Source organism: Colletotrichum karsti (assembly GCF_011947395.1).
Source record: "Colletotrichum karsti strain CkLH20 chromosome Unknown Scaffold6, whole genome shotgun sequence".
In the NCBI taxonomy this organism is placed as follows: Eukaryota; Fungi; Ascomycota; class Sordariomycetes; order Glomerellales; family Glomerellaceae; genus Colletotrichum; species Colletotrichum karsti.
Window position 1 is genome coordinate 469,549 of NW_024065906.1, and position 27,571 is coordinate 497,119.

General features: G+C 55.5%; 6 protein-coding genes across 6 annotated transcripts; 3 read left to right on the plus strand and 3 right to left on the minus strand.

Moving 5' to 3' along the window:
• Positions 1-111: 111 nt before the first annotated feature.
• On the minus strand, positions 112-704 carry CkaCkLH20_02586 (uncharacterized protein; the record flags this gene model as incomplete). Its single annotated transcript, XM_038885305.1, has 2 exons — positions 112-531; positions 630-704. The coding sequence occupies 2 exons, from the start codon at positions 702-704 to the stop codon at positions 112-114; spliced, it is 495 nt and encodes a 164-aa protein (XP_038749236.1).
• A 1,580-nt stretch (positions 705-2,284) lies between these two features.
• Positions 2,285-3,700, plus strand: CkaCkLH20_02587 (uncharacterized protein; the record flags this gene model as incomplete). The annotated part of the gene is made up of 5 exons (XM_038885306.1): positions 2,285-2,575; positions 2,677-2,875; positions 2,930-3,148; positions 3,193-3,578; positions 3,632-3,700. The coding sequence occupies 5 exons, from the start codon at positions 2,285-2,287 to the stop codon at positions 3,698-3,700; spliced, it is 1,164 nt and encodes a 387-aa protein (XP_038749237.1).
• A 6,571-nt stretch (positions 3,701-10,271) lies between these two features.
• Positions 10,272-12,898, plus strand: CkaCkLH20_02588 (ubiquitin carboxyl-terminal hydrolase; the record flags this gene model as incomplete). The annotated part of the gene is made up of 4 exons (XM_038885307.1): positions 10,272-10,436; positions 10,534-10,683; positions 10,756-10,769; positions 10,819-12,898. The coding sequence occupies 4 exons, from the start codon at positions 10,272-10,274 to the stop codon at positions 12,896-12,898; spliced, it is 2,409 nt and encodes an 802-aa protein (XP_038749238.1).
• Positions 12,899-13,543: 645 nt separating this feature from the next.
• On the minus strand, positions 13,544-14,013 carry CkaCkLH20_02589 (protein transport protein; the record flags this gene model as incomplete). The annotated part of the gene is made up of 4 exons (XM_038885308.1): positions 13,544-13,599; positions 13,672-13,779; positions 13,852-13,911; positions 13,956-14,013. The coding sequence occupies 4 exons, from the start codon at positions 14,011-14,013 to the stop codon at positions 13,544-13,546; spliced, it is 282 nt and encodes a 93-aa protein (XP_038749239.1).
• A 751-nt stretch (positions 14,014-14,764) lies between these two features.
• Positions 14,765-16,557, plus strand: CkaCkLH20_02590 (Alg9-like mannosyltransferase; the record flags this gene model as incomplete). Its single annotated transcript, XM_038885309.1, has 2 exons — positions 14,765-15,185; positions 15,245-16,557. The coding sequence occupies 2 exons, from the start codon at positions 14,765-14,767 to the stop codon at positions 16,555-16,557; spliced, it is 1,734 nt and encodes a 577-aa protein (XP_038749240.1).
• A 696-nt stretch (positions 16,558-17,253) lies between these two features.
• CkaCkLH20_02591 (protein phosphatase 2C) lies at positions 17,254-25,625 on the minus strand (the record flags this gene model as incomplete). The annotated part of the gene is made up of 5 exons (XM_038885310.1): positions 17,254-17,448; positions 17,501-22,936; positions 23,170-23,923; positions 25,050-25,174; positions 25,308-25,625. The coding sequence occupies 5 exons, from the start codon at positions 25,623-25,625 to the stop codon at positions 17,254-17,256; spliced, it is 6,828 nt and encodes a 2,275-aa protein (XP_038749241.1).
• Between the last annotated feature and the right edge of the window lie 1,946 nt (positions 25,626-27,571).

Consider the following 27,571-nt stretch of genomic DNA (forward strand, 5'->3'; position numbering starts at 1 on the left):
GTCCATCACAGCCTCTCTCTCTCTCTGCGTGTAGGCCGACAACGCACCCGTCCTGGGTATAAATCACGTCTCATCCTCTCACCTCCCCGCGGTTGACCCGTCGTACCCCCTTTAGGCCGGCCTCCTCTTGACGAACTCCTCGAGATCCTGCACCGTCGCGACGCCCAGCACGAAGCGCCTCTTCTCGTCGGTGATGACGGCGAAGTGGCTCTTGCGGCCCTCGACGCCGTCGCCCTCGAAGAAGGCCTCGAGCTCCTCGAGGGGCGTCTGCATGGTGATGACGCGGTACTTGCGGCCCTTGCGCTGGAAGCGGACCATGGCCTTGGACAGCGGGTCCTCGGGGGTGACCTTGCCGGCGTCGAGGAGGGCCTGCAGGTGCGGGATGGCAAGGTAGCCGACGAGGGCGCGGTGGGCGTCGACGACGGTCAGGTGGGTGTAGTCGCGCTCGAAGGCGGAGAGGAGGGCGATGGAGATGGGGTCGTTCGGGGTCAGGGAGAGGGCGGCGGGGGGGTCGAGGTCTTCTACTGTCGCCTTTGGTGGGTGTTAGCTCGGCCTGGAGGTCTTGGGCCGGACAAGAGGTCCGGGCATGGTGATGTTGGGGATGGAGAGAGAGGGAGAGGGAAACGTACGCCGCGGTAGCGGGAGGACCATTTTGAGACGTAGGCGGGTGCCGAGGCGGCGGGGTTGGAGGCCGTGGCAGCCATGGTCGCGATTGTTCTGTTCGCCAGCGAGCTCATAAAAGAATGGAATGCGGTTCGGTAGCGAGCTTCGTCGGGGCGGGTTCAAGGTATCGCGGGGTCTTGGAGGGGCAGCGGTGTCGACAGGGCTGACGGGTTTGAGTGGTAAGGTGTCGAATTGAGCTCTGACATGACGGGCGGCGGCCGGCCGGCGGTTATGCGACAGTGGGGGCCCTTTAGCGATTTTTTGCTTGCTTTTTTCCCTCCACCTGCGCCATTAAGGTTTCGCTGAGCTGGCTGGACTCTTTCTTCACCGAGGCGGGGGTTCCACAGCGGGGTGCTGCCGCCGCTGACGGCCGGGGGATAGCAGCAGTGACATTCATCGTGTGTCGTTGACCTTTGAGAACCTAAGTTATTGCCTCTAGAAAGCACAAACATCACGAGCTAGATAAATGCGTTTGGGGAATGCTCGAGTCAGGACAGTGGATTTGGTCCCGTAGAAGGATTCACGAGAAAACAGTACACTCTCAGGGCTCCAAGTCCCGCTTCCTTCTCTTCCTTCGTCGCCGTCGGCGTTTTCGCGACATTGCTCGCTCCGCAAATCCCGGCCGCATCGGCAATAAGCGGCCTTTAGGCTCGCGATTTCGATAAGGACCCCTTATCGCTCCCGTGTCTTTCCCCCCGAGCTCTCCCGCCGTGATGTCACTTTGACCTCTTCCCCAGAGCTCCCCTTAGGTAAAGACACCGGCGAGACGCACCCCAAATGAAGCTGTCACGGGCGAGGAGACGAAGGTACCCTCGACTTCTCGTCCTGCCAACCCGTTCCGTCCCGACCAATCCCGTTGTCGATGTTCTATTGCCTGCCGGTCGCCCTCCTCCTCAATCTCCAATAGCTACCTAGGTAGCTTACCTCTGGCTGTGATGAAATAAAAATAAACCTGCTTGCTGCTGTCTCCTTTTTCACCTTGCCTTACCTCATCCTTCCCGTAGGTGTCATCAGCCGGAGCAACTTTCTCACATTCTCCCGCGTCGTATCTTGGCGATTTCTCCTTCGTTTCCGTTCCGCCCGTTTTTAACAGTAGTTTGACCGGGTATCTCTATTTTCACGGTGTAAGTGAGCTTCACTGGGTTTCTCTCCATCCGTTCCCTCCCCCCCTGTGAGCCGCAAACGGTCGCGTGTCGCGTGACTTTGGCGCTCTTCTCTTTTGGGTGTAGACGACGTCTTCGGTTGGTGAGGGGGTGAGCGGGCGAGCGAGCATAGCTTCGTTTCTTCTGCCCCGGCTCAATCGCGGAGGTGTTGCGGCTCTGATATGTTCGAAGTTGCTTGCGCAGAGCTTTTTGTCTTTGCTTTGCTCTGAAGCTTCCCTCGAACCCGTAGCTCTCTGTAATGTCGTCATAGTCCGGTATCGTCTTCTTGATTGATGCCGCGCTCACCGGCGACATAGCTCTCTTCCATTTCCTTCCTCCCACTCATCTCCACCGGCCTTCACCAGCTCAATCGCCTCATACCACGCGTTCCGAGCTCCTTCTCCAGCCCCTCTGACCGTAGAACAGATTAGAAAACCCAATTGGTCTTCCCTCGGACACCCGAAACCCCCTCCTCGACCATGTCGTTCCTCTACCCCAGACAGGACACCCTCAAGGGCTGCTTCGGCTCCCCGCAGCCCACGTCGGCTTCGACGGCGGCGGCGAAGCCCACCCGCTACCAGGCCCGGCCGGAGCTCTACGGCGCCTTCTCCACCGTCGACGACGTCAAGGGCAAGGCCCAGAAGCTGAGCGCCGAGGCGACGGCCGAGTTCGAGAAGGCCAGCGCCAAGGCAAAGGCCAGCACCGGCAAGATCGAGCTGTACTCTGGCAAGTACTACGCCGCCTGCACCGTTGGTGGGCTTTTGGCTTGTGTAAGTGGTGGTGGTAGTGGTGGTGACCGATTCGAAAACACCAACCCCCAACCCTCGATGTTCAACATCACGCAACGTATTCAGACTAATTAAGATGACAGGGCCTCACTCACACCGCCGTTACTCCTCTTGATCTCGTCAAGGTCCGCCGCCAGATCGATGCCAAGCTGTACAAGGGCAACTTCCAAGCATGGGGGCTCATCTTCCGCAAGGAGGGGCTCCGCGGGATCATGACCGGTTGGGGTCCGACTTTCTGGGGATATTCTGCGCAGGGCGCATTCAAATATGGCTTTTACGAAGGTGAACTTTCGGCCCGTTCTTCCTTCTGGATATTTTGAAGCTAATGTTGTGAAGTTTTCAAACATGAGTACTCGGAGCTCGTGGGTGCGGAGAACGCGGCCAAGTACAAGACCGGAGTCTACCTCGCGGCTTCCGCCTCCGCCGAGTTCCTGGCCGACATCGCCCTCTGCCCCTTCGAGGCAGTCAAGGTCCGCATGCAGGGCGGCATCCCCTCGCCCTACAAGGGCACCCTCGACGGCATCAGCAAGATCACCGCGGCCGAGGGCTGGGGCGGTTTGTACAAGGGGCAAGTCATACTTACACTCATCCAGCTTCAGTCCGACTCACACTGACACCAAATGACAGTCTCTACCCTCTCTGGGGCCGCCAGATCCCCTACACCATGATGAAGTTCGCCTCCTTCGAGACCATCGTCGAGATGATCTACGACCGCCTCCCGGGCCAGAAGAGCGACTACAGCAAGACCGCGCAGACGGGCGTCTCCTTCGTCGGAGGCTACCTCGCCGGTATCCTCTGCGCCGTCGTGTCGCACCCGGCCGACGTCATGGTCAGCAAGCTCAACGCGAACCGCCAGCCGGGCGAGGCCTTCGGCGCCGCGATGGGACGGATCTACAAGGATATTGGCTTCTCGGGTCTCTGGAACGGACTCCCCGTCCGTATCGTCATGATCGGTACCCTGACCGGTCTCCAGTGGATGATCTACGTGAGTTGAACCGCGGGAAACGTGTGATGTGGACGATTACTGACCCAGTACAGGACTATTTCAAGATTGCCATGGGTTTCCCGACTACTGGAGGTGCCGCCCCCCTTGAGGAGAAGAAGTAAGTGTGGTTTGAAGAGAGATGAGGGGTGTTCAAGTGAATGAGAGGGATGGAAGATTGTGTGGCATGGCTCTTGATATCGGTGGAGATCATAAACACGGAGTTGATTGATGGAATTACTTCCTTGCTTTTAGAAACTGCAATTCACATTTCAGTTTGGCACTTTCGCAAAATCGACCCTGCGTATTCTCCAACAGTGGCATATGAGTAAGACGACGGGGACAGACAACAACAGAGACAATGGCAGATATGACAATAGGGACGATAGCAGATACAACAGTGAGCCACGGAACATACACACTATACACAACGGTTAAGTCTTACGATGGATAAACCTACAGACCCTGATTATTGTAAAACAGTTGCGTAGTTCGCGCTTTCCCTAATAAACAACTGCCGCTCAGTCCTGGCCTCAAAGACACCAGTGCCACTCAGCGGAGTTGGGAAATTTGGAGGAGGTTTCGAGTTCCTATGCCGACGTCCCTCCCAGGCACGGGAAACCTCTGGTCATGATCAAAGAGGAGACTCGGCAAACCTTTCCAGATCGTTCCCCCAGTTCCAATCATCACAAACCCAGTAGATCCCCCCGGGTTCCAAGGAAACTTCTCACACGCGGTGAATACCTCAACATTAAGTATGATACCTTAGTCCCTTACCATAATAGCTTAAGTGACATTAAATTGTCTCCGAGACTCAATAAAACATGAGATTTAGAAGGTGCTGTTGCTCTAGGGAAGCTCAAACACTTTACCCAATTCTGTGTCTATGGTTCTTATGAAGTTACACGGGCATTGACTGGTTGCCAGATCACAACGGGGAAAAACAAGATACAAATATCAATAAAATTGGTGCATTCAAGAGCTCAGCCTGGCTACTTGATCAGCATATTACAGCAATGCGGATACATCATAGACAGCGTGCTGATGGGATGCAGTTACGTCGCCCTACTGCTTTGTAACCCCCTAAAGACAGTATATCTCCCGTCAAGACCGCCCTTTCCCTAGGAAGAAACATATCATATCGACTTCGTCGGTTCTATAGATCGTGGTTGCCTCTTCGTACAAGGAAACACCCAAGGTAGGGTTCCGGGTGGAAACGTGTTGAATGAAAGAGAACGTTAAGGGGCTTCTCAGTCCGCGGATAATTGCGCGTATGTGGCAAGATGAAATTTAGAATATGTTATTATATGAAATGAATTCCTCGGAAGTTTCTCAGCGTGACTCTCCAGCAAGATGTTGACATGAGACGTCTTCACTGCGCAGTTCAAGAGGCTTCACACGCCATCTGAACTCCAGCTACACCTTATCCACTTACACTAGAGGACTATTATTTAGAAAGCTTAATATGAGGTCTTAAGATAGTTTGCAATGATCCAGAATATTACCTTTCCGATTATTATTATGTATTGTTACATATTGTATTCTCCGTTGTTGTTTCTATTCCCGCTGTTGTCCCCGTCTCTGTCGTCCATCCCAGTCGTCTTATTCATCCATCGGCACTCTTCTATATATTGCACATATAATTATCAATTGATAGGAATATACATAAGCTCCGCTGTCGCACCGCTGCTGCTATACTCCTCGAGTTCTAGCTAGTGGCGGGACTGAAAACAAATGCCGCTAGAACAGTAGTTTCGGCAGAACGCACCTGCCGAAATACAGAACCTGCAAATGTCGTACGCATATCATGTTGCATTAGCTTCGATGGCAGACATACAATTACTGCGATGTGCTCAGTGGTGGTTGCAGTGTCAGGTTCCCGACTGCCGGCGACGCCGGAGCGGCATCCTTTCACCCTCCACCTCCAGACCCGCTGTACCGTCCGAACTTTGGCGGCCAACGCCCCGGTCGTTGAAAGCCGAAACCCGGGCAATACTTCTGGTTCCCCAGAGAACACAGTCTAAGTCCCCGGTGCCTGTTTCTTTTCAACAATAGTAAGAGCAGGGCGGTTTGGGTTCGCTTGGCAAAGCCTCACAACATCGTGAGACGGGAGACGGTCAGTCAGCTTGTCTTAGCCATTTCGTCATAGCACTGCTCCTCTCTGGGGCGGTAGTGGGGAAGACGGCACCGAGGGGTGCAGAACATGACGTTCGTTTCTTCCAGAAGTTCGTGGGAATCGGGCCGGCAAGGGAGGCGCGTGGAGGGCGCTGACCTACCAGAACGCGTGGGCACACTGCGAGTTGGGTGGTGAAGGATTGCGGGTGGTTCAGGCGGTGCGCCCACTGTCGGTCGCCAGATTGGGGGTGCACACCGGTCTTGCGGACCTGGCTTGGCTGAGAGCCAAGGTGCGCCACGAGCGAGGCACAACAAGAATAGCCCGAGCCGGCGGAGGAGGGTGGCTTCTCCTCGGTGCTTGTTTCCCGAGGGCTGTTGGAGAACCTAAGCCGGCGGTAAAATCTGCCTTCTTTGTCCGCCGCCAACGGTAATAGTGACGCGGGGCATGAGCACAAGAATTGCTTGGCCATGGATGATACTTGTCGGGCAGCGGAGTTGTTGAGGAGCTGACGGTTTGCCAGAAAGCTGCGTTTCGATCGCACATGGATGGGACCAAGATGCTGCGACGAAGGTCATGTTTGATTGGTAGGCGGGTTGTGTGAGGGCGCGAGCAAGCGGATATCCCCCGCATAGATGCTGGCCGGCATCAGTTGGCGTTCCCCAGGCCTGGTGGGAGGGACATGCTGGAACCAGGGGAGGCGAGCATCAACAGATCGACAAAGTTGTCCTCCACCACTGGAATTCGGTTGAAAAGCGAAGGATGGGAAAAGACGGGAGGGATGTCTTAAGATGGGCCGAATAATGGCTGGAGGTGCAATGGACGAATGGGCTTGGGACCAGCAGCGCGGATGAAGGTCACAGCAGCGTCGTCTTTGAGCAGCCGGAGACGGAATCGAGCCAGTAGCGTTGAGGAGTTTGTCTTTTCGCACCAACTTGAATGCAACATGTCGTTGGTGGTCTCCAAGGATCCAACAGGGCGGAGAGCCACGGCCGGGGGTTGTGGTGTGGTCTGGCAAGTGCTGATCTGATAGGTTGGGCACTCAGCGAAGGGGTTTCGGTTCTTGCTCATTGGCGAAGGTCGACCGTCAGTTGTTGCAGCGGATCTGCCATCTTCAGGTAAGGCGGGTTTGGCTGCGTTACGTTGCGTCGACTTGCAACTCGCAACCCTGACTTGGCCTGCCGACTGAGTGAGAAAGAGCCATTCCGTACCCTATCTGAAGCGCACGGTCTGCGGCGGCAACCCGCAAGGACGGAAATGGGGAAGGAGAAGGATAGGAAGCCGACCGAAAGCACGGTGAATCGAGGGTCCAGTTGGCCAAGGGCTGACCGTGTCAAGTCGGAGTCGCAGAGTGCCCGTCCTGGACGATGCCCGTCTCATCGATCGTCATCAAGACCGGAGCCTGCAACACCAACGACTCAGGCTGTTCGCCTTTTTGTCCGGGGTGTGGAGAGAAAGGCGGGATGGAGTCGGCAGCTAGATGGCCAAGTGTGTCGTTTGGTAAACTATCCGTACACCAATGGCAACGCCATCGGATGTTTTCCCACCAAATAGAAGGGCGAGGAGAGCGCCTTCGTGCCCGATTCAGCAGTCAAGCGTCTGAGGCGTCAGGCTGGCTTGGAGGCAGCAGACGTGCCTGACTGTGAAAGTTCAGTCGGTAGCGATGGAAAGAAGAGCTGAAAAGGCGATACAAAATTGCCCGGATACCCTTGGTAGTTTGCGTTTTGGCGTTTGGATGGCGAGTTCAGCAGAGTTCCCAAGATCATGACCATGACCAAACGACCCGAAGACAGGCCGGGATGGCGTCTTTCACGGTGCTAGGGGCCGTTGGGGTTGGAACAGTTCTCTTTGTAGGTAAGGTAGCAGACAAGCCGACCGTTTCTAGCCCCCACGCAGTGTAGGAGGCGCTCCGGCCGCTGTGCTGTGCCGTAGAGCGCCGCAGGTCCTCAGACGAGGTCATGGCGAAGGTGAGTGACGGGCAGTCCGTCTGTTGTCAGGGCATAAGGGTCGTAACCAAGGGACGTTGACGTAAAATGCAGAGAAACGAGAAATGGAAATTGCAGATCTGGCGGCGTCAATGAATCGAACTTGATTGAATGGGGTGAATATTGTAGAAGCCTCCCGGCTAAATATTGGCGTTCTGATCAATAGCGACAGGTCTGCGAGTGCTTGTTTTCTGCGGGTGGTGTCGGCAACTTCCAATGAGAAGCTCTGGTAAGATAGTGCGGGTATCTGATCTGGGCTCGTCAGTTTCTTCAGTCCGAGTCGGATGAGGACGTTCCTCGTCTCACAGTTGGGACAATCTGCCTCAACTTGCTGGAGGACTTTCTCGTCACGGAGATAGGACCTAACCGCGCGGTACGTATCCGACGGCAGAGTGAGGAGGAGGAGGAAGAGGAGGAGACGTTTCCCGCTCTTGCTCACCTGAGATGGACCGGAAGCTGCCAGGGTTGACAGTTGGAAAGGTACGTACCCGGCGGGTGTCTACCGCAGAAGGAGGCAGGAGGCTGGAAACTGGAGGTCGGAGGCTGGAGGACGAGCCGACAACAGGGCCCATTCTGCACCTGGTCACATCAAAGTGCGGAGGAGAGCGAGGATGGCAGCAGGGTTGCTCGCATGTCAGGCTGTTATGCGCTCCGTGCCTTGATGTTGGTAAGCAGCGAAGTGTGGGTGGAAAGTGGGCGAGAACCACAGCTGCGGTATCAGTACTTGGGAAGCTATCAGCCAGGTTTGGCCGTGATTCGAGCCTTCTTTGCCTCAGTAGGCATTCAATACGATATGCCATTTCGGTGATATTCCTGGCGTCGATTAGGTTGACTTTGAACATGGAAGAAAAGGTGCGGAAACGAATTTACCAAGCAACGCCAAGATCTGCGTAATGCTGCTTATTGTTTCTGCGGGTGAACATGGAAGCAGCATAGCAACAAGGTAGGTACACGAAGACCTATTTTGCACTTGTGACTTGCCTCCCGAAAGGCTACGTTTTTCACTGCCTCTCTCTGCCTAGAGTTGGTAAGGTAGGCCGCGTAGGCGTGGACTTAATGACGGTTCGCTGGCGTCGCTGCAGAAGACAACAGATTGTTCCAATCCTGCGTGATCACCGTCAGTCAGGCCACGAGGAGATAACATGGCGGACAAGCCGTAGCTCATGTCTTAGCTGTTGGATAGAAGACAGGTAGAAGTTCCCGGGGGATGGGGACAACCAAGTCACACGCCACCGAATTCAGCCAGATATAACGTCGTCTGACACACTTCTTTCTCCGAATGCTAGTATCGATACCTCGGGCTGACAAGACGGGATCTGACAACCGTCGGTCGCTATCGGTTAACTGTTAGTGTTGTCGGTCCCTCACCGTCGCCGTCGCGGTCGGCTCGTCAGCCAATTGCTGATGATGGGCTGGTCCCCAAACTGCTGCTGCCAGGCACACCCATGGCGCAGGGCGCTGGCTCGACAGCCACTTCGCAGGATAGGAATGGAAGGTATTCAATCGTGGTGATGCACCTGGGCGGCGCAATGGCTTGATGTATCGTTGTGTTGCTCTGTGTCGGGCGCCTTTTCGTATATGTCTCTGAGGCAGTTTTGGAAGCCGCAAGACCTATTGATCGGTTCTTGGATGGTACACTCAACATCCAACCTCGTGCTACCTTACCTTAGGTCATCTCACTCAACAAGCAAGCACACGCCGTAAAAAAAGAGAGTCCGATGAGGTAGGTAGGCCTCCATGTCGTCCATGCCACCCCTGGTCGGAAACCCCATGTATGGCCTGTCTAGCCCTGCAATCGCGGACGAACTAGCCTCCTTCTGTGCGTTGCAACCCTTCGATTCCTTCCACTGACCTCCACCTTTTCTCCACTGACACCGTCGATTGTGGGTTTGTCTGGTGGGGCACTTTCGTCGACGTCCCCCACCACCACTAGCGACCGTCGATTGATTACCTAGTGCCTGGTGAGTGACCTTCCTGCCATTCTAGCCCGGCCCTCGTCCAGTTAGTTGCTGCCGGTGCCGCTGTCGCAGACGTGAGGTGTCGCTCTCAGCGCTCCTGCACCTCAGTGTGCTGCACCTGGAATCCGGTGCACTGTCGCTGTCTGTCGCCGTCGCCGTCGGGTCCAGGTCGCTGTGTCGCGCGCCCTTCACTGTCCAATCCTGTTCTTTCCTGTCCCAACCCACAAACTCGCCTCCGTCCTCCTTGCTCTTGCTTCCATCTACCCCAGGACCCCAAGTCCAAATCCCTCTCACTCCCAGTCTACTGGTCGCCAGCTGCGAAGGCTGTTGCTACTTTCTCCGTCCCCCGACATCTCAATCTCTCTTCCTTCTCTTCCCGCTTGCCAACGAGGCTTGGGTTGGTTTGTGTGTTCTGGCAAATGCTGCTGCTTCCACCATCATTCGCATCCAATCTCCCCTGACATACCTCTTTCTATCGTCCCTCCACAGACCACCACGTCTTCGGCCGAACCCCCGAGGGAACGGGAACCTCCCCTACCTCTCTGCGCCACGGTCGCGCGCGACGCTCGAATCCTCCGAATACTCGAATATACCTCTCTCCGCACTTCAATCATAGCCATATCATCCAGAACCACCTCAATTGTCCATCGCATGTCAGAGTACGCCACCTCTGCTCCGCCGCCGTGAGCTCGTCTCGCGCAGAAACCGCCCACCGTACCCCGATCACGACTCTCTCTCCAACCACACTCTCCAAGAAGCCGCCAACATGGCTAGCTTCTTCAACAAGTTGAAGAGCGGAGGCAATGTACGTCAGCCCTTATCGGACACGAAATCTATCCCATGAGACCCTTTTCACGTCCCGCTTGCGCGACTTCGTTGCTGACAGAGACAACGCTTCCTAGTCCACCACCACCGCGACGACCAAAGATGCGCCGAGCAAAAAGGCCGGCAAGGAAGAGCCAGCTCCCGAACTGACCCCCTTGGAGAAGATGCTGCAGAATGCCGGCCCATTGAGAGAAGATGGCACCGACAAGTTCTTCGGCCTCGAGAATGTAAGTCATTCGCAACCCCACCGGTCTCTGCACCGGCTTTTCCGAGACAACGAATGCTGATAAATCCTCAAGTTCGGTAATACCTGGTATGCGACGTCGTCGCCCCTTCCCGACGAATTGCTGACAGTCGTGTAGCTATTGCAACTCCATCGTACAAGCGCTCTTCTACTCCGAATCTTTCAGAGATCATGTTGTCAAGTATCCCCCGCTGTCTCCCACCGATACCCCGAACGGAACCCGTCCAAAGGTCAATGTGACCATCCGCCCACCCGTCGCGAAAGAGCCCCCGAATACCCCTGGCGCGAAGCAAAAAGGCTTGAGTGCTTCCGAGTCTATGAAGCGCAGACAAGCGATAACGGCGGGAATGCCTCCCCCTGCTGCGCCAGGCACACGACCCGAAGATAAGCCTGACTCGCCCGAATACAAAAAGAAGCAGGCCATGATCAAGGGACCGATTCTGGAATTGGCCAAGGAGAACGACTCGCCGTATGGCATGGAGGAGTGCACTTTCACCGGTCTCAAGGACATTTTTCAAGCCCTGATTGAAAGCAACACCAGGACTGGAGTGCTTAGTCCGCAGCGATTCCTCGAGATCTTCAAGCGGGATAACGAAATGTTCCGGAATTCGATGCACCAGGACGCCCACGAATTCTACGGCCTCGTGCTGAACGACGTCATTTCCAACGTTGAAACAAACGCCAGACGGATTCAAGAGCGAGAAGCAGAGAACAAAGACGGTTTGGTTCAGTCGGTGGAGAACGCCCTCGGGGCTACGAGCCTAATCAACCGCCCAGTCAACGGCGTGGGTTCACCCGGAACTGGCTGGGTCCACGACATTTTTGAAGGTGTCCTGACGTCGGAAACGAAGTGCCTTACCTGCGAGACGGCATCTCAAAGAGACGAGACGTTTTTGGATTTGTCCATCGATCTGGAGGAGCACTCCTCGGTAACGTCGTGCTTGCGCAAGTTCTCTGCCGAGGAGATGCTGTGCGAAAGGAACAAGTTCCACTGCGACCACTGCGGCGGACTTCAAGAGGCCGAGAAGCGCATGAAGATCAAGCGCTTACCCAAAGTCTTGGCATTGCATCTGAAGCGCTTCAAGTACACCGAAGATTACAGTCGCTTGCAGAAGCTCTTTCACCGGGTCGTGTACCCCTACCACCTGCGCATGTTCAACACAACCGACGACGCCGAGGATCCGGACCGAATGTATGAGTTGTACGCTGTTGTTGTCCACATTGGTGGGAATGCCTACCACGGACACTACGTATCAGTCATCAAAACCAAGGATCGAGGCTGGGTTCTTTTCGATGACGAGATGGTCGAGCCCGTCGACAAGCACTTTGTGCGCAACTTTTTCGGCGACAAGCCTGGTATGGCATGCGCATACGTGCTGTTTTATCAAGAAACTACATTCGAAAAGGTGCAGGCCGAGATGGAGGCTGAGGGCGCGGAAGAAGTCAAGATCGCCAACGAAACCGCGAACGTCGCTCAGGACAACGGCCAGACAAACGGCCACACGAACGGTCAGACGAACGGCTCAACACCGCTCGCTAAGCAGTTCACGCAGCCCGTCAGCCCAGTGGAGGAACGCGACCCGATGCCCGGTCTAGCCCACGCACGAACTGCGCCGGTTACAGCAGACAATCCGGAGAACATGCCTGCGACTCCTGCACCGCCGTACTCTGCGGCACCGCCTGTCCCGTCGAGTCTTGCCAGATCCAACACGGCAGCGAAAACTGAAAAGTCGAAAGACGAGAAGAAGCGGGAGAAGAAGGAGCAGGAAGCTGCGGAGAAGGCCCGGAAGCAGGCTGAAAAGGACAAGGCCAAGGAGGATGAGAGGCAACGAAGAGAGAATATGGCGAAGCGGAGAGCGGCTTATCAAAAGCAAGAGGACGATTTGCGCAAGGCGATCGAAGCAAGCAAGGAGTCCGCAAAAGAGGAGGATTCGAAGAAGAAAGAACCTTCGGGCACCACCAGCTTCTTGAACAGATCGAGTCGAGCGAGCAAGTCGATGAGTCGAAAGAGCTTCGCATTCCTCAGCAAGGATAAAGACAAGGGCGATTCGCACAAGCCGTTGGAAAACGGACACGCTGGCAACGGCACTGAGGGATCGGCAAGTCAGTCGGACAAGCCCAAGGAGCTGAGGGAGCGGTTTAGTTTCAACCTCGGCCGGAAGAAAAGTGGTAACTTGCTGTCACGAGACGGCGCATAAATATGTTGCATGACTCACTTGGAAGATTTTGGTTTCATACTCGGTACATATATCAAAAAAAGGAGTCGAAGGGGAGGAGTTCTGTACGATGGACAGAGTACATGGCTTGTTGCCCTGGCGCAAGTCGCGACCAGTTACATGAGGAGCTCAAGGGGAAGAAGACTCTGGGCGAGAGAAGATACCCGAGCATGGTGTGGTTCGCTTGGATAATATTTTTGTTACACCTCAGCGCGGGTGAGCAGGGAAGGACACGTGTGATGATGGCATCTTGAGCGTTGCTTTGCCCGGCTGTCTGTCGGAAACTGTACGATAACGCAAGATAACGCAAGACGTCACCAATTGACTGACTAGAGCCGACGTGCCGCTTCTCAGGAGCTAGTCTTTGGCTCGGAAGTAATTGAAGCCTCTTTCCCGCCCAAAAATCTATCTTGACATATTACATCCTCGCCATGATTTTTCGATTTTCCCGGACTGTTGTGTGCCATGTCCTTTCGACGACCAAAACCGCACCCTGCTGTCATCCCTCAACCCCCCAACGCCGGTTCGTTTACCATGATGCCATGCTGTGAAAAGGCTCGCAGTTCGTATGATTGATTACAAGAAAAGTAGAATCCGCCGCCGCGGCCCTCCGTACGTTCGGTCGATTTATCCGAGGATGAGTTCGTACAAGATGATCAAGGTGTTGATGCCTATTAACGGTACTGCAGGGTGATTGGTTGGTTAGCATCGTGCCGCGTAACGTCGCATGTGCTCGGGAAGAGAGATGAACGTACTTCTCATGAGAGTCCGCACGCTGGCGATTAGGTTAATAATCTTGGCCTTGACGCTGGCATCGGCGCTCTGGCCGAAGGCCGGGTCGTAGGACGAGGGGGAGAGGTTGACTTGTAGAGGGCCATGTTAGTCTAAGACGATTCCAATGCGCCGGAAGAGAGGAGGGGAGGGAGTTTTCGTACTGCGCGCGAGGAATCTGTCTTCGGAGAGGACGGCGATGGCGTTGATGAGCAGGACGGCGACTGGGAGGGCGGGTTAGCCAAAGTGCTCTCGTTTCCGGGGGCACGGCGCGGCGCGGCGCGGAGGTGGGACTTGCTGTAGAGGAAGTTTCCTAGGATGTACATTTTGGCGGTTTATCTAGGCATGAGTCTGCGCGCGGAAAAGCAGTATTTCTGGGGGTTCGTTTCGTGGTTGCGGTCGTGGTAAAGGGGCGGGGGAGGGGTTTTTTCGGTTTCCGCTCCAGCTTGTCTTATTGAAGCCTGGGACTTTTGGAGCCAGGTGGTGATAATGGCGACCAGAGTGCGCTGCGCTGTCCGGAATGGAGCTTGGGATGTGGAGCTTTACTTATTCCGTTCCGAGTACGTATGTATCCCTGACGATCCCTGTCAAGGGCATGTCAGTTTCGAGTGACCTCACAGCTCTCGTAGCTGTGCGCCGTTGCATGAAGGAACTGGCCCGTGCACGGTCCCTACTTGGAGCTCTGGTGGGTAGGTGCATTGCAGACGGGACAGCTTACATTCCGTACTCAGCTTAAATGAGAAAGAGCAAAACGGCGCTTCGTGAGAAGATCATCGAGAAAACCAACGATAAGAAGGAGGCATTGAGATGAAAAGCACAGGGCAAATCGTTTCACCACTTGGGCCCTTTTCGAATCTCCTGACGACTTTTCTCCATCTGAGAGGGAGATGAAATAACAGCTCCTTTCCTTCTTTTTCTTTCATACGCTCACTCGCTCTCAACTCTCACTCGCTGCTCTCCCTCAGACCTCAAAATGAAGCTCTTAGGTCGGTAACTTGATATCAGACCGAAATGCAAAAAACACACAACTAACACGAAAACGCGACAGACACGGCTCTCCTGGGCCTCATCCCAGCCCTGATAACACTCCACCTCCTCCTCGCGCCAGACACTAAAGTCGAGGAGTCCTTCAACATCCAGGCCGCCCACGACGTCCTCGTCTACGGCACCCCGACCCGCGACGTCGCCGCCCGCCTCCGCGCCTCCTACGACCACTTCGACTTCCCCGGCGCCGTGCCCCGCACGTTCGTCGGCCCCGTCCTCCTCGCCGGCATCGGCGGCCCCATCGTCTCCCTCGCGGGCTTCGCCAACGCCCAGCTCGTCGTCCGCGCGCTGCTCGGCCTCGCCAACGCCGCCGCCCTCATCGTCTTCGCGAGGAGTCTGGGGAAGGCGTTCGGCGCTGGTGCAATGCGCTGGTGGGTTGTCTTGCTGCTCAGCCAGTTCCATGTCGTCTTTTACGCTTCGCGGACGTTACCCAACATGTTCGCTTTTGCACTGAGTAAGATACTCATCATCGTCCCTTCCCCCTTTTCACTCACACTGACACGCACCGAAAAGCAACACTCGCCTCGGCAAACCTCCTCCCGCATCCCAACCCAACAACGCATTCCCCGCGCCAACGCGTCGCCATCTCCCTCTTCGTCTTCGCCGCCGCGATCTTCCGCTCCGAGGTCGCCCTCCTCCTCGCCACGACGGGCCTCTACCTCCTCCTGACCTCCCAGACCACCATCCCGCGCCTCGTCCGCCCCTTCCTCATCTCCTTCACCGTCGCCCTCGTCGTCTCCGTGCCCCTCGACTCCTACTTCTGGCAGAAGCCCCTCTGGCCCGAGCTCTGGGGCTTCTACTACAACGCCGTCCTCGGCTCCTCCTCCAACTGGGGCGTCTCCCCCTGGCACTTCTACTTCACCTCGGCCCTCCCGCGTCTCCTCGTCAACCCCCTGACCATCGTCCTCCTCATCCCCCTCGCCCTCACCCAGCCGGCCACCTCCCGCGCCGCGCGCGGCCTCGTCGTCCCCTCGCTGCTCTTCGTCGCCATCTACTCCCTCCAGCCCCACAAGGAAGCCCGCTTCATCTTCTACGCCGTCCCGCCCCTGACGGCCGCCGCGGCCCAGGGCGCGAACCACATCTTCGCCCGCCGCGCCAAGTCCCCCTTCTACGCCCTCGCCTCTGTAGCCCTGGTCTTCAGCGTCCTGGGCGCCTTCGCCGCCTCCACCGGCATGCTCCTCCTCTCCTCGCTCAACTACCCAGGCGGCGACGCCCTGCGCCAGCTCCACGCCCTCGTCGGCGTCGGCAGCGGCAGCGGCCTCGGCAGCGCCTCCGGACACGGCAACCACCTCAGCCCCGCGAGCTCCTCCGTCACGGCCGTCCACACGGACGTCCTGAGCTGCATGACGGGCGTCACCCTCTTCGGCCAGAACCCCTCGGGCCAGCCCAAGAACCCGCACTCGCGCGCCCTCGAGAACAGCCTCGGCGGCGCCGACGCCGCCATCGCGGCGGCCGCCGTGCCCGTCCTCGCCTTCGACAAGACCGAGGACAAGGCCGTCCTCGCGGACCCGGGCTTCTGGTCGAGGTTCGACTACGTCCTGGCCGAGGACCCGGCGACCGTCAAGGGGGGCCGGTGGGAGACCGTCGGCGTCGTGCAGGGGTATGCCGGGATCGAGGTGCTGAAGCCGGGCGTTCAGACGGGAGATGAAAAGGAGGAAGGGGAGAAGGTCCTCGGTAGGGGGTTGTTGGTGAAGAAGGCGCGCGATCTGGTTAGCAGGTATACCGGTAGCTGGTGGGTTGGGCCGCGGATGGAGCCGCGAATCCGGATTCTCAAGAAGGTCAAGGACGTTGGTGCCAGCTCCAGTGCCCGCATCGTTTCTCAGTGATATAGATGTTAGATGGGGTAGATTGTTCTGTATTATATCAATCAAGCTGAAGACCAGTTCATGCATCAAGATCGATTTCAATGTTCCGATATCACCAGGTCAGAACAAAGTAGTCACAGGATGAACATGCTCAGTAGGTTTCAAACGGAAAGGCTTCAATCAATGAATGCCGTGCTTTGAGCAACGACTTCTTGCAAAAAAGGCAAACACTATCCTACCACAAGGCCTTCCATTCCGAGCCTCAGTCGATTCTTCCCCCCATTTCCAATGCCATCCATCCCATCCATCCCCCTTCTCGATGCGAGCCGGAACCGTAACGTGCACACTTTTTTCTTTTTCAATCAAGCACTTTCAAGCCCCATTGCGATTCTGTCCTCCTTTCCGTGCCCACAACCCCCACGAGAACCAAAGAAATGAAACCGCCTTTGTACGTCCGACACGCCGCCGCCGCTGCTGCCTACGATCGCCCGGCTGTTGGATGAAAACTGTTGCAGTGTCGTAATCGCATTCATACAGATATGGAACAAGTATATCAGAGCGCCGCGTCCCACCCCTTTCGAAAGAATCGGGTATCCAGGTGTGTGTGTTGTGTTGGGGGTTCGTCGACGGAGTGTTGCCGTCTTACGCCGTAGGTATATTATATAAGTTATGCCGTCGCATGAGAATCATGAATCAAGGAACGCTTCGCCGCAACTACTACTCTTGCTCCGTGTCGCTACCGTGATCCTCATCGGTCAATTCGCCGTACAACGCCTTGTACCGTGCTAGTTCAGCCATCTGCTTCGCAACCGAGTCGAGAATATCGTTCATGGGTGCTCGCAAATCATCCAGTTGCGCAAGAGGAGCGTTGCCAATAACAATGTGACGAAGCGACAGTGACGTGACGCAAGTCTAAACAAAGTGTTAGTAATACTCCAGTGTGGCGAGTCGTTTTGCTGCTTACCTCTATCCTGCTCACTTGGTGCTCCATGAAGTTGAGCAAGAATCGCTCCGTCACTTCGCCCCCGCGATGCTTCATCCTCTCCAGCAGCTCCGTTTCGGGTGGTTGCAGACCACGCCCAGATACGTTTTCCAGCGAGCTGCACAGCATCTCCAATCTCAGACTGACGCGCCAGAGAGCCCAGATGGACTCGGTGTCAAACGCCAGCTCGCTTCCCGCTTGCAAGATTGCGGGCTTGTCGGCCACGGTGGTCTCGTGTTGCTGGTGGTGTTCAATACGGCCCGCTAGTGCGTGCGGGTAGAGTGAGTACACCATTTCCGGGTTTTCAAGACCCTTGAGCTTCTTTTCTCCCATCTCCTTGACCTCGAAGCCTTGCGAGCTGAGGGACCGCAGGTCTTTGCGGATTGATGCGGCGAAGCCTCCGTCGTCGTCGAACGTGTCTTCGGACCCGGTTGATCCATTCCTTTCTGTGTCCTGATAGGTCTCCAAACAGCGTTGGACCTCCGAGATGAAATCGGACGAGACGGTGATCTGTCCTCCGTCGGCGACCGATGAGATACGAGCAGCCTTGTTGACCATGGGACCAAAGTAGTCCATACGCCTCGTGACAGGGTCCATCTCGCTGACAGCTTCACCGTAATGAATGCCCATACGAACGGAAAGACCCTTGAAGATCACGGCGTTGTCCTTGTCGTACAGTGCTTGGCAAGAGACGGAGTTGAGAACTTCTGAGGGCCAGTTGACCTCCAACAAGGACATCTGGACGGCAAAACACCAGAGGAGTGCAGATGTGGCCGTTGGGAACGACACCATGAACGCATCTCCTTCAGTCTTGACCTCGTATCCGCCGATTCTTCGCAGTTGTCTACGCATAACCTCGTTGTGCAGCTTGATAGCGGATCGCATCGCTGCTGGGTACATCTCCCACAAGGTGGTCGAGTTCTTGATATCGGTAAATGCGATAGAAACGTTGCCTGTTGGCGCGGGAATCTCGGCTTCGAGTCGTTGCAGAGTCGAGTCAAGGACGTCGCCCTTGTTCCTCTTGCCTCTGCGCAAGGGCTGCTGAAGGTCATCCGGAATGCCAGACGGGTACAGCGACATGCTTTGTCCGCGGTGCAGTCTGGATCGCTCCACTCTCCTCTTAAGGTCAGCAACGCTCATCATCATGACCATAATCTTGTTCGTGGCACCATAGGCAATGGCCAAGTCACGAAGCTTTTGCGACGCGCGCATCAGATCGCTCCGCTCTTGTCTGGCGAAGTCGACGACCAATGCAGGGTCCAAGTACTCCCAGAACTCTCTGGTGGCGATCAAGACGATGTCATCTTGTTCCTTGATGGCGATATGGCTGACATAAGGGGCGGCTTGGACTGCCGGCATGAGTTCGACGTAGCCAAATGCGCGAGAAACCTCCAGCAGGTCGTTCAGTCTACCGTTACGCGAAACCCACCCACCGGCTTCACGAATGCGTTGGCGCTCAGTCGGCTCCGCAGGGTCGTGCTTCCTGGTGAGAATTTTGTGAGTCCCGTCGGTCTGTATGACCATGGCCTGAGCGTCACCAACGTTGGCAACGTAGAGGTCAGTATTCTGAAGATACACTACGGTGGCCACACCACCCGAGTTGAGATCCTCCTTGCTAAGCACCACCGGCTGCACAGAGCCCCTATGCGTCTTTTGAGAGCGCTCCTCGGTGTGCTGTATCGCGATGGTGACGAGATCTTTGTTGAGTGACAAGAAGGCACGTCTCAGCGCATCAGCAGGGGTTTCAGGAACTGCAGTTCCAGGGGTCTTTGAGTTTGTGTTTGTCTTGAGACTTTTCAACTCCATGCTGAAGATGTGACCAAAGTTTTCGTGCAAGTACTTGGCAATCTTGGATCCGCCGCTGGAAAGAGCTTGGCCATCAAACAGGCCTAGAAGTGTTTCCGTCTCTGAGGAATTGAAGCGGGGGACGACGAGATCGATGGTAGACAGATGCTCATTCTTTCCCAAGGTGTCAGCCATACCGTATGGCAGGTGACCGGCGAGGGAACCAGACGTTCGCACACGACGATCCTCACTCTGGTCGGGGATCGTGGGTTGCGTGAGCGTCACGTCCATGAGACCCAGCACCCTCAAGTTCAGCAATCTGCTGAAATCGGCGAGTTGCTCCCGGTTGGCGGCGGTCGGGCCGATCACAGTCTGCTTGATCTCTAACCGCTTGTTGCCCGACAAATTGAGGTACCTCAAGTTGGGGTTCAGGTTCCAATTCCAATCGTATGGAACGTTGGAAATGTTGTACTTGAGAGAGTTGCTACCACAGTCCAGTACCGCAAGCTTCTTAGCCCTGGATATATCGGCTGGCAGGTTGGTAAACTTATTGCCGTTGATGTGCAGCACCTGCAGAAGACTGGCATCCTCGAGGTCGTCCGCTGGTAATGTCGTCAATTCGTTGCCAGACAGATACAGCTCAACCATTTGCGGCCAGCTCTTGATCGATCGTTGTGGCATGTCGTTAATGTAGTTCCACGACAAGTTGAGCACGCGCAGTTCGTTGAGCATGGTGATCTGGTCGAAGACCTCGTCGTCGAGCTTGTTCTCGGCCAAATACAAGTTCCGCAAAGATCCAGCAAACGTCGATGAGAGTCTCGAAGATAAGCTGGAGTCTTTTCTGACAGATGGCGGCGTCATTGTCTGCACGGTGCCTTGAGAGGTCGATCTGGACACAACGGAGGTCTTTCTGCCGCCTTTACCATATACTGATACGACCGAGCCCTTCCGGTCACCACCGCCCGGTACCGGCGAAGGTCCGACACTGAGCAAAGTTGATGAGGAATTTTGACTGGGCCTCCGAGAGTCCACAGATTCTTCGTATGGGATTGGGGGTAGTGGAGGAAGACTGCCCATGGGGTTCGCCTTGTTAACTGCTGACGGCGTTGAGACTTCCTCGCCTGCGGGCCGAGGTTGTCTAGAGGCTGGCTTGGGGAAGTTCTCCAAAATGTTGGAAGATGCGTTGAGAGTTTCCAGCTTGTGTGCCCACCAGAGCTCCATTGGCAACTTGCGAATGTTGTTCCTCCTCACATCCAGTACTCGAAGTTCAGTCAGGCAGCCTATTGAGGTCGGTAATTCAGCGACGTTGTTGTTGGCTATACTGAAATGTTCCAGTTTGCTGAGGTTTCCAATCTGTGCTGGCAGGGAGACGAAGTAGTTCTTATCAAGAACGAGGCGTTCCAGGTTGAGCATCATGTTAAAGGTTTCGTCGATGCTTGCGAGCTGGCAGTGGGAGAGGTTGAGCATCTTCAACGTCAATACCGGTTCGTTAATCTCAAACTTTGTAACAGGATTCGAGTTGAGTTTCAGGCTTCGAATCCTTTCGAAGCTACCAACGAACTGGGATACGTAGTTGTGGTCTGCGGACAGAATCTCCAACTTGGGCAGCTCGGAGATGATGTCAATGCTGTTAATGGCGTTGTATTTGATGTCCAATTCTCGAAGGGCGGTGAGCTGACGAAAGGAGCTTGGCATGGAACCAGACAGCCTATTGTTGGTCATGACCAATTTTTCCAAGTTTTGAAGCTTGCCAATTTCGTTGGGCAAGCTGCTGATGTTGTTGAAGCTGAGATCCAACTCGACCAAGCTGCCGACGTTGCAAAGGAACAATGGGAATTGATCAAGGAAGTTTGACGAGATGTTGAGGTTTCGCAGGGCCCTGTAGGCACCGAAGTATGCGGGAAGAGCCTTGAGTCGGTTGTTGGCCATGTTCAACTTAAGAATGCCATGTAAGCCGTCCAGATCGGAACTGTCCAGTTGCTCGACTCGGTTATTCGAGACATCAAGATAGGTAAGCCTTGCAGCCTTGGCGAGACTCGGAGGTAGTCTTCGAGCTTCGTTGTTGTTGAACTTGATGTCTCGCAAGTTCTGGCAAGACTGGATGAAGTCTCGGGGAAGATCAAGGGATAGATTGCGGGAAAGGTTGAGAGAGATGATGTCTCCGGCCTTGGAGTAAAGGGAGATCGGGATGGTGATTAGGTTGCGACCAGACAGGTCCACGTGGTTGAATTTTTGTATGCGTCCAAGGCCGAGGTCGTTGGTGACAGAATGGAAGTCGCTTTCTCTGGATGACAGAAACATGAAACGGCAAAGGTAGCTGTTGTCTTCGCGGCCGACGTCCTCGATTTTGTCCTTTTCTTCGTAGCCGATTTGTTGAAGCAGCCTCTTCTGCATCAACAGTGGCCGTTCTGCGGCGGAGAGAACACGGACCAAGTCGTGCTTCTTCAGGATGATGTGGTAGTTCTCCAAACCGTCAGTCGCATACGTCTTCTTAATCAGCTGCGAGATGACATCGGTAACGCTCGCGTCAAGGGCCATTGACAACGTCGCGAAGGTACCGTCGGACCTGAATATGCGAATGCAGTATGGCGTCATCTTCTCCTCTGGGCGTGGCGGACTGCCGATATCGTCGATCTCTGGGGGTTGGTAGGTGGTGTCTTCGGTGTTGCGGCGAACAGCCCAGCTGTCTGGGGCGTTCCAGGCGCCGTTGGCGCCATTAGGTCCGCCCTGGGGAAGAGCTTCGGGCTTCGCTGGCACCGGAGGAGGTTCGTCCCTGGTGACAATGGTCTGGATGAATTTATTATCCATCGGCGTGAGCGGCTTTGGCTCGGTGAGAATGCCCTTCATGTCATTCAGATTGGTGTCCAAGTGGAACACGGTGCCAGAGCCGCCGGCCTGCCTGTCTGTCGGGCCAATCTGCTCATCCTGTATATCCGTCGGCCGTTGTTGGCGGCCTTTGCTTTTCGAAAAGGGGAATCTGTTGTTGAAAGTCTGGTTTCGATTGTTATAGTTGGCCAGTCGTGGGTCTTGGTCTGGCCCGGGTTCGGTGCCGGCGTAGTTGAGGGGAAACGTGGAAGGCGACATTTCCGGTCGGGCAAAGTCGGTTCGCGATGGCTTCGCGGCCAGCGACCTCGTAGACCCGGGCAATTCGCGCAGCCTAGACGTGCCATCGTCCTTGTCCTGTTTCCTCCCCCTTAATCGATTCAAAATATTTCTTTTCGAGTGATGATGCGGTTGCTGCTGGCCGCCGGGGGAAGTCGAACCGTCGACGGAAGGGTTGTGTCTCGAATTGAAGTAGCCGCCGCTCGGTGTCGGGCTTTGGGCGCGGGATCGATTGGAGTTGTACATGACGGTGGCAGCCGAACCGCCTCGTTCCCGGGGGTTCTGGACCTGCAAGCTCGCTTGAGAATCTTCCCTGCTTACAGTCGGTCGAAGCGCCCTGCCATCATCGATGCTTTTGTTGTGGCGATGATGGTGGCCGGGCAGATGCACGATTGAATGACCGGAGCGACTTGATGAGGAGGTCTTTGGTGGATTTTGCGGGTTGTTGGGATTTTCGTTGTTCATGTAACGTTCGCGGTCGGGGCCGCTCAAAATGTCTCTGACTGGGGCCTCGCCGTACCTGGCAATATCCTTGAAGCACATTCATTAGCAGGCTTGACTCGACACAGAACGGGCTGCATGCACCGCGCTGCAAGCAGGGCATAACAGATAAGATAAGGCTCCGGTTCGATGCGGCGCAATACCCGCATGCGTGATAGTGGCGCCAAGGGTGCGGATGTGCGGATGAGAGGGAGGGGAGCTCGGAAAGCGCAATCTTTGGATAGGAATAACCGTGTAGGGGCAAAAAAAGATGGTGTACTCACGTCGGCTTCTTGGTATAGGAACGGCACAACTTCAGGAGCCGGCACTGGTGTTCTAGGTCTCGAAGAGGAAGGCGAGCCTTCTCGATCTCGTGGATGGTCGGTCGCGTTGGAGTAGTTGCGATCTCTGGTCGGGCGGCTGTGACTGTAGGAACGCGAGCGGTCCTTTCCCGAACTCGAGTGCAAGCTGCTTTCCGAACCGTCTCGACCGGGAAATTCCTCGCCAAAGAAACCCTGGAGTTTTTGCAGTCCACCTCTTCGAATGCTCGTCTTGGAACCCTGACTGCTCAGAGTCGTTATGCTGGCCAGCGAAGGCCTTCTCTCGTCGGCAAAGTACGCAGCGTCAGGCGAGTCCTGGCTGCCGGACGACTGGTGGGCGATTCGATTCGTAGGAGGACGGAAGCCGGGCGATAGCTGAGATGCGATGGACAGGTTGTCACTGGAATCATTGTAGAAGGTCGTGTTCAGCTGGGTCTGAGGGGTGGATGCGGTGGCACCGCCGTTGGAGGGCGACATCCAGGGAGCGACTTGAGAGTTTGAGGAAGGCGTGGCCGTTGGTGGTTGTTGATGAATGGAGGGCAGACGGCCGCCGGAAGTCTCTAGGACGGCCAAGTCTCGACGGTAGTTGGCGAAGTCGCTCAGACGATCGCGGAAGGGGGAGACATTGGAGGTTGTTGATGCTGGTGACAAAGCTCCGCGCGGCGCAGAGGCGTGAGTGGGAGACGTCTGAGCCGGGCTCAAATCACTAATGAATGATCTAAACGGGGGGCAGAACGCAGGGGCCAGTCAGTTACAGGTGCATTCGTCAGGGCAGACAAGTCAAGTCAGGAAAAAAAGTTAAGGGACATGGAGGAAACAGAAGGGCAGTGAAAGTGAGAAAGATGATCTGGGCTGAGCTGAACTGGGCTGGACTGGAGGGATCGAAAACAGCAGAAAGCTCCACCGACGAAGCGACGACGACAAAGCTTGCCCGGGGCCAGGGCGGAGGCGAAAGCGATGGAGGGGAGGGGGAGGGGGTGCCAGAGGTAATTCAGGGTCACTAGCAGGCTAGTACGTTGATAGATGGGAGGGATTCGAATTCAGGAATGGGTTGGAGAGAGGGGGAGGGGAGGGGGGAGCTGTATGAGAGACACAGAAAGAGCTGCAATAGCAATTGAAGCGCCTCTTCTCCATAACGCAGCAGGGAAAAAAGCGCCTCGTTGACAAGAGCAAAAAAAGCACAAGCTACACCAAATATCTCGCCAAGGACTGGGTTTCGGGAAGACGGCCGCGGCGCGCGCAAGAAAGCTGTAGTGGGATGGACAGACAGACACACACACACTCCCAGCACCGAGGAAAAAGCAGAAGCGCCAGACAAGCCAGGGTACAGGACGATTGACCAGGACCACCGCACAAACTCACACACTCTCGCGCAATGAAAGCGTATGGCGGATGTGGATATCTTGGTTTTGGAGGGGCGCCGTGGGAGAGGAGCCGCTTGAGCCCCAAACCCAGGTCGTGGACGTCCCAGGTCCCAACCTCAAGGCGACGACGACTGACTGGGGAGGACCGCGGGCCATGGATTGTGGACTGTGAACTGTGGACTGTGGACTGCGGACAGCCTGGGTGGGCTTGCTGCCCGGGCTTGCTGCCCGGGCTTGCGCTTGCTGGGCTGACCGGGCCGGCAAGACTGGGCTGGCATGGCCTGGTGGACTGACTTGACGAGGTATGGATGATTGATTGACTGACTGAATGACTGGGGTGGGGGGGACATGGCAAGGACAGGACAATGACAATGACAATGACAGACAGTGCTGGACATGACACTCACCTCTCTGCGAGGGATCCATTTCCATTTCCATTCCCTATTCCGCTATCCGTCTTCAAACGCATAGGAGTCTTACGCGATGCCGGCGTGTTCGTCGATGCAGAGGCTGCCGCTGCCGCTGCCGCTGCCGATGACGACGGCATTGGAGGTTTGATGGTGGCCGAGGATCTGGTGCTGTCGGTGCTGGTGCTCGTAAGCGAGCTGAAGCGGGAGCCAGCTTCATTCCTCGTCATTGTGGCCAGGCCGTCGCATGAGGGCGCAGAGCCATGTCATTCCCGACGAAGGGAAAATGGCAACCGCTCGACAGGAAAAAAGTCCGGACGCAAACGGGTACGTGAACGGTTTGGTGGAAAGAGGCGAAGTGGGCGGTGGTGATTAGGTCGCGATGCGAATCTGGGGAGGCGAATCCAGGTTTGGAGACGGGAATCAGTCGGACAGGGACCGGCGTCGGGGAGGGGCAAGCGAAAGAAGGACGCGGAAACGGTCCAGGTGAGTCGGACAGAAAGACAGGTGTCGAGTCGATTATGTCATGGTGGAAGCGAAAATTCGAAGGCGGTTGGTTGTACGCAAGACTTGTCGCAAGGAATGGAACGGAAATGGTCGTGACAGCAGTGGGCGGAGGCTTGATCGGTCGTTGTTTTCGATGTCGCATATGGATAAGGTATGAGGAGGCGGGAAGAATGGAAATGCGCGACTGTGGGGACGGCGAGAGATGTAGGGCCGGAGGAGCTCCGTCGCGTATTGTGCGACAGGTAAATGGTAGATGCTGGGTGGTAGATGCTGGGTGAGGTAAGGTCGGGCAGCTAGCGACGGGACGAGGAGATGTGCGCAGTACTGCAGTACTGCGTAGTAATGCTGGAACTCCAAGACGTAAGAAGTACGACGCGATACCTTACCTTGAGGTACCTAGGTTATGTAAGGTTCGGATACATGGAGGCGGATGGCTAAGCTAAGGTACATGAAGGTAAGGCAAGGCAGGTGGCACGTGAATTCGTAGTAGGCACTATTTCTGCGCTGTACAAAAAACAACGAAGATGATGGTCTGAGGCCGCAGGTTAGTGTTGGTTGGCTTCACAATGTAGCAGTCAACATGTCGCGATGGGGTGCGGTTGCGGTTGCGGTTGCGGATGCGGGTACTGCGTACGTCTGCATGCCTGTCTCATCGTGTACGGATAGGTACTTGTTGGTCTTCCTCTAGGTAGGTACTTTAGAGTAAGGTAGGTCGAGTATCTATATTCGTACTCCATTCCAAACACTATGGATCACAATTAGACCCGGTACATGTTCGAAATGTACAATTAAACCGTCATTCTCTGGCCGCGTATCCGCGGAGACATGACTAAGGCAAGATTGAGGTAGCATCAGGTTGGAATGAGATGGCCTCTTGTTTCTCTTCTCTGATTTCTCTTTTGGTCTCTCAATGTACACTTCTCTTCTTTCCTGGGGGAAGGACCCGCAAGAGGTGTCGCTTGTGTCGCTCTGCCGGAGGCGTAGCGCAGAGTATGCGATTTTAGTGGGCAGCGCGTTGGCGGTTAGCTCCAAGCGGGTGCTGAAGCTGAGGCCAAGTGCAAGCTGGAGCACCTCATCCTTGCCATCTGCCTTGGGATGGGTACGTATTCCGTGCTCCGTACCTCCCCTTCACTTAATTACATGTACTACCTAGGTAGGTAGTCATGTCAAGGTACAGACGGCTTACCGCCAGCATTCCGACTCAACATGACAGGTTTAACGTACCCACGTGAGGAAATTAAAAACGCCGTGATTCACGGCCGATTGATGCACTGCTGTGTTGTGACCGGCGCGCCTGAGGAGGGAGCGAGAGCCCTGTTCCTGCTGCCCGCGTTTCGAGGGAGCAGATGCTGTCCCAAAAAGGTTAGCGGCATGCCGCACTTTAGCGTCTGGCCCTCTGTTCCCCTTGGTGGGCGAGGTGGGGCAGGAGCATGGACGTGCACCGCGCAACTGGCAGGGATCCATGACAGTTGCAGTCGGTGCCTCCATGTCCACAGTCCCGGTGGGTGAGTGGGAAAGTGCCTTACATAAGGTACATAATAATGTGGGAGAACCTTTCACAAGTGTTGGAACACTACTCCCCTCCAAAGTCTGCGGTTGTCACGGGTGTTTGCCTGATATTTCGAAACCTGGAAACATGTCCATTTTCTACGCCGCACCTGCGACAGACTCGGTATCGCCCTATCGTCCGTGTCCAGGTCTGTTCAACCTCATCCAACCTGACGGGAGTTGTTGGGTGGCACGTGGAATGCGTACCGACATACATGTGCGAACCCCAAAACAGCATGTGCATCCGTTGGCCATGTATTGCGTAAGGTAGGTAGGCACGAATAGCATCAACCTAATGTGACCTGACTTTGGCTTGCGGGCCGTCTTCAAGATTCCACCGACTCTTGATTGTTGCTCTCATCAAACCTTGGATTCTTCTTCAGCAAACTGGCCGTCTTTAGGATAATTCTGCGAGATGTGTCGCTCGTTAGTCACCACCATAACCTTCCTTCACCTTACCTTACTCTGCAATGCTGCAATGCTGCACCTAAGGTTATTTTCAGAGAATTAAAGTACTTTTGACAAGAACCCGGGACCATG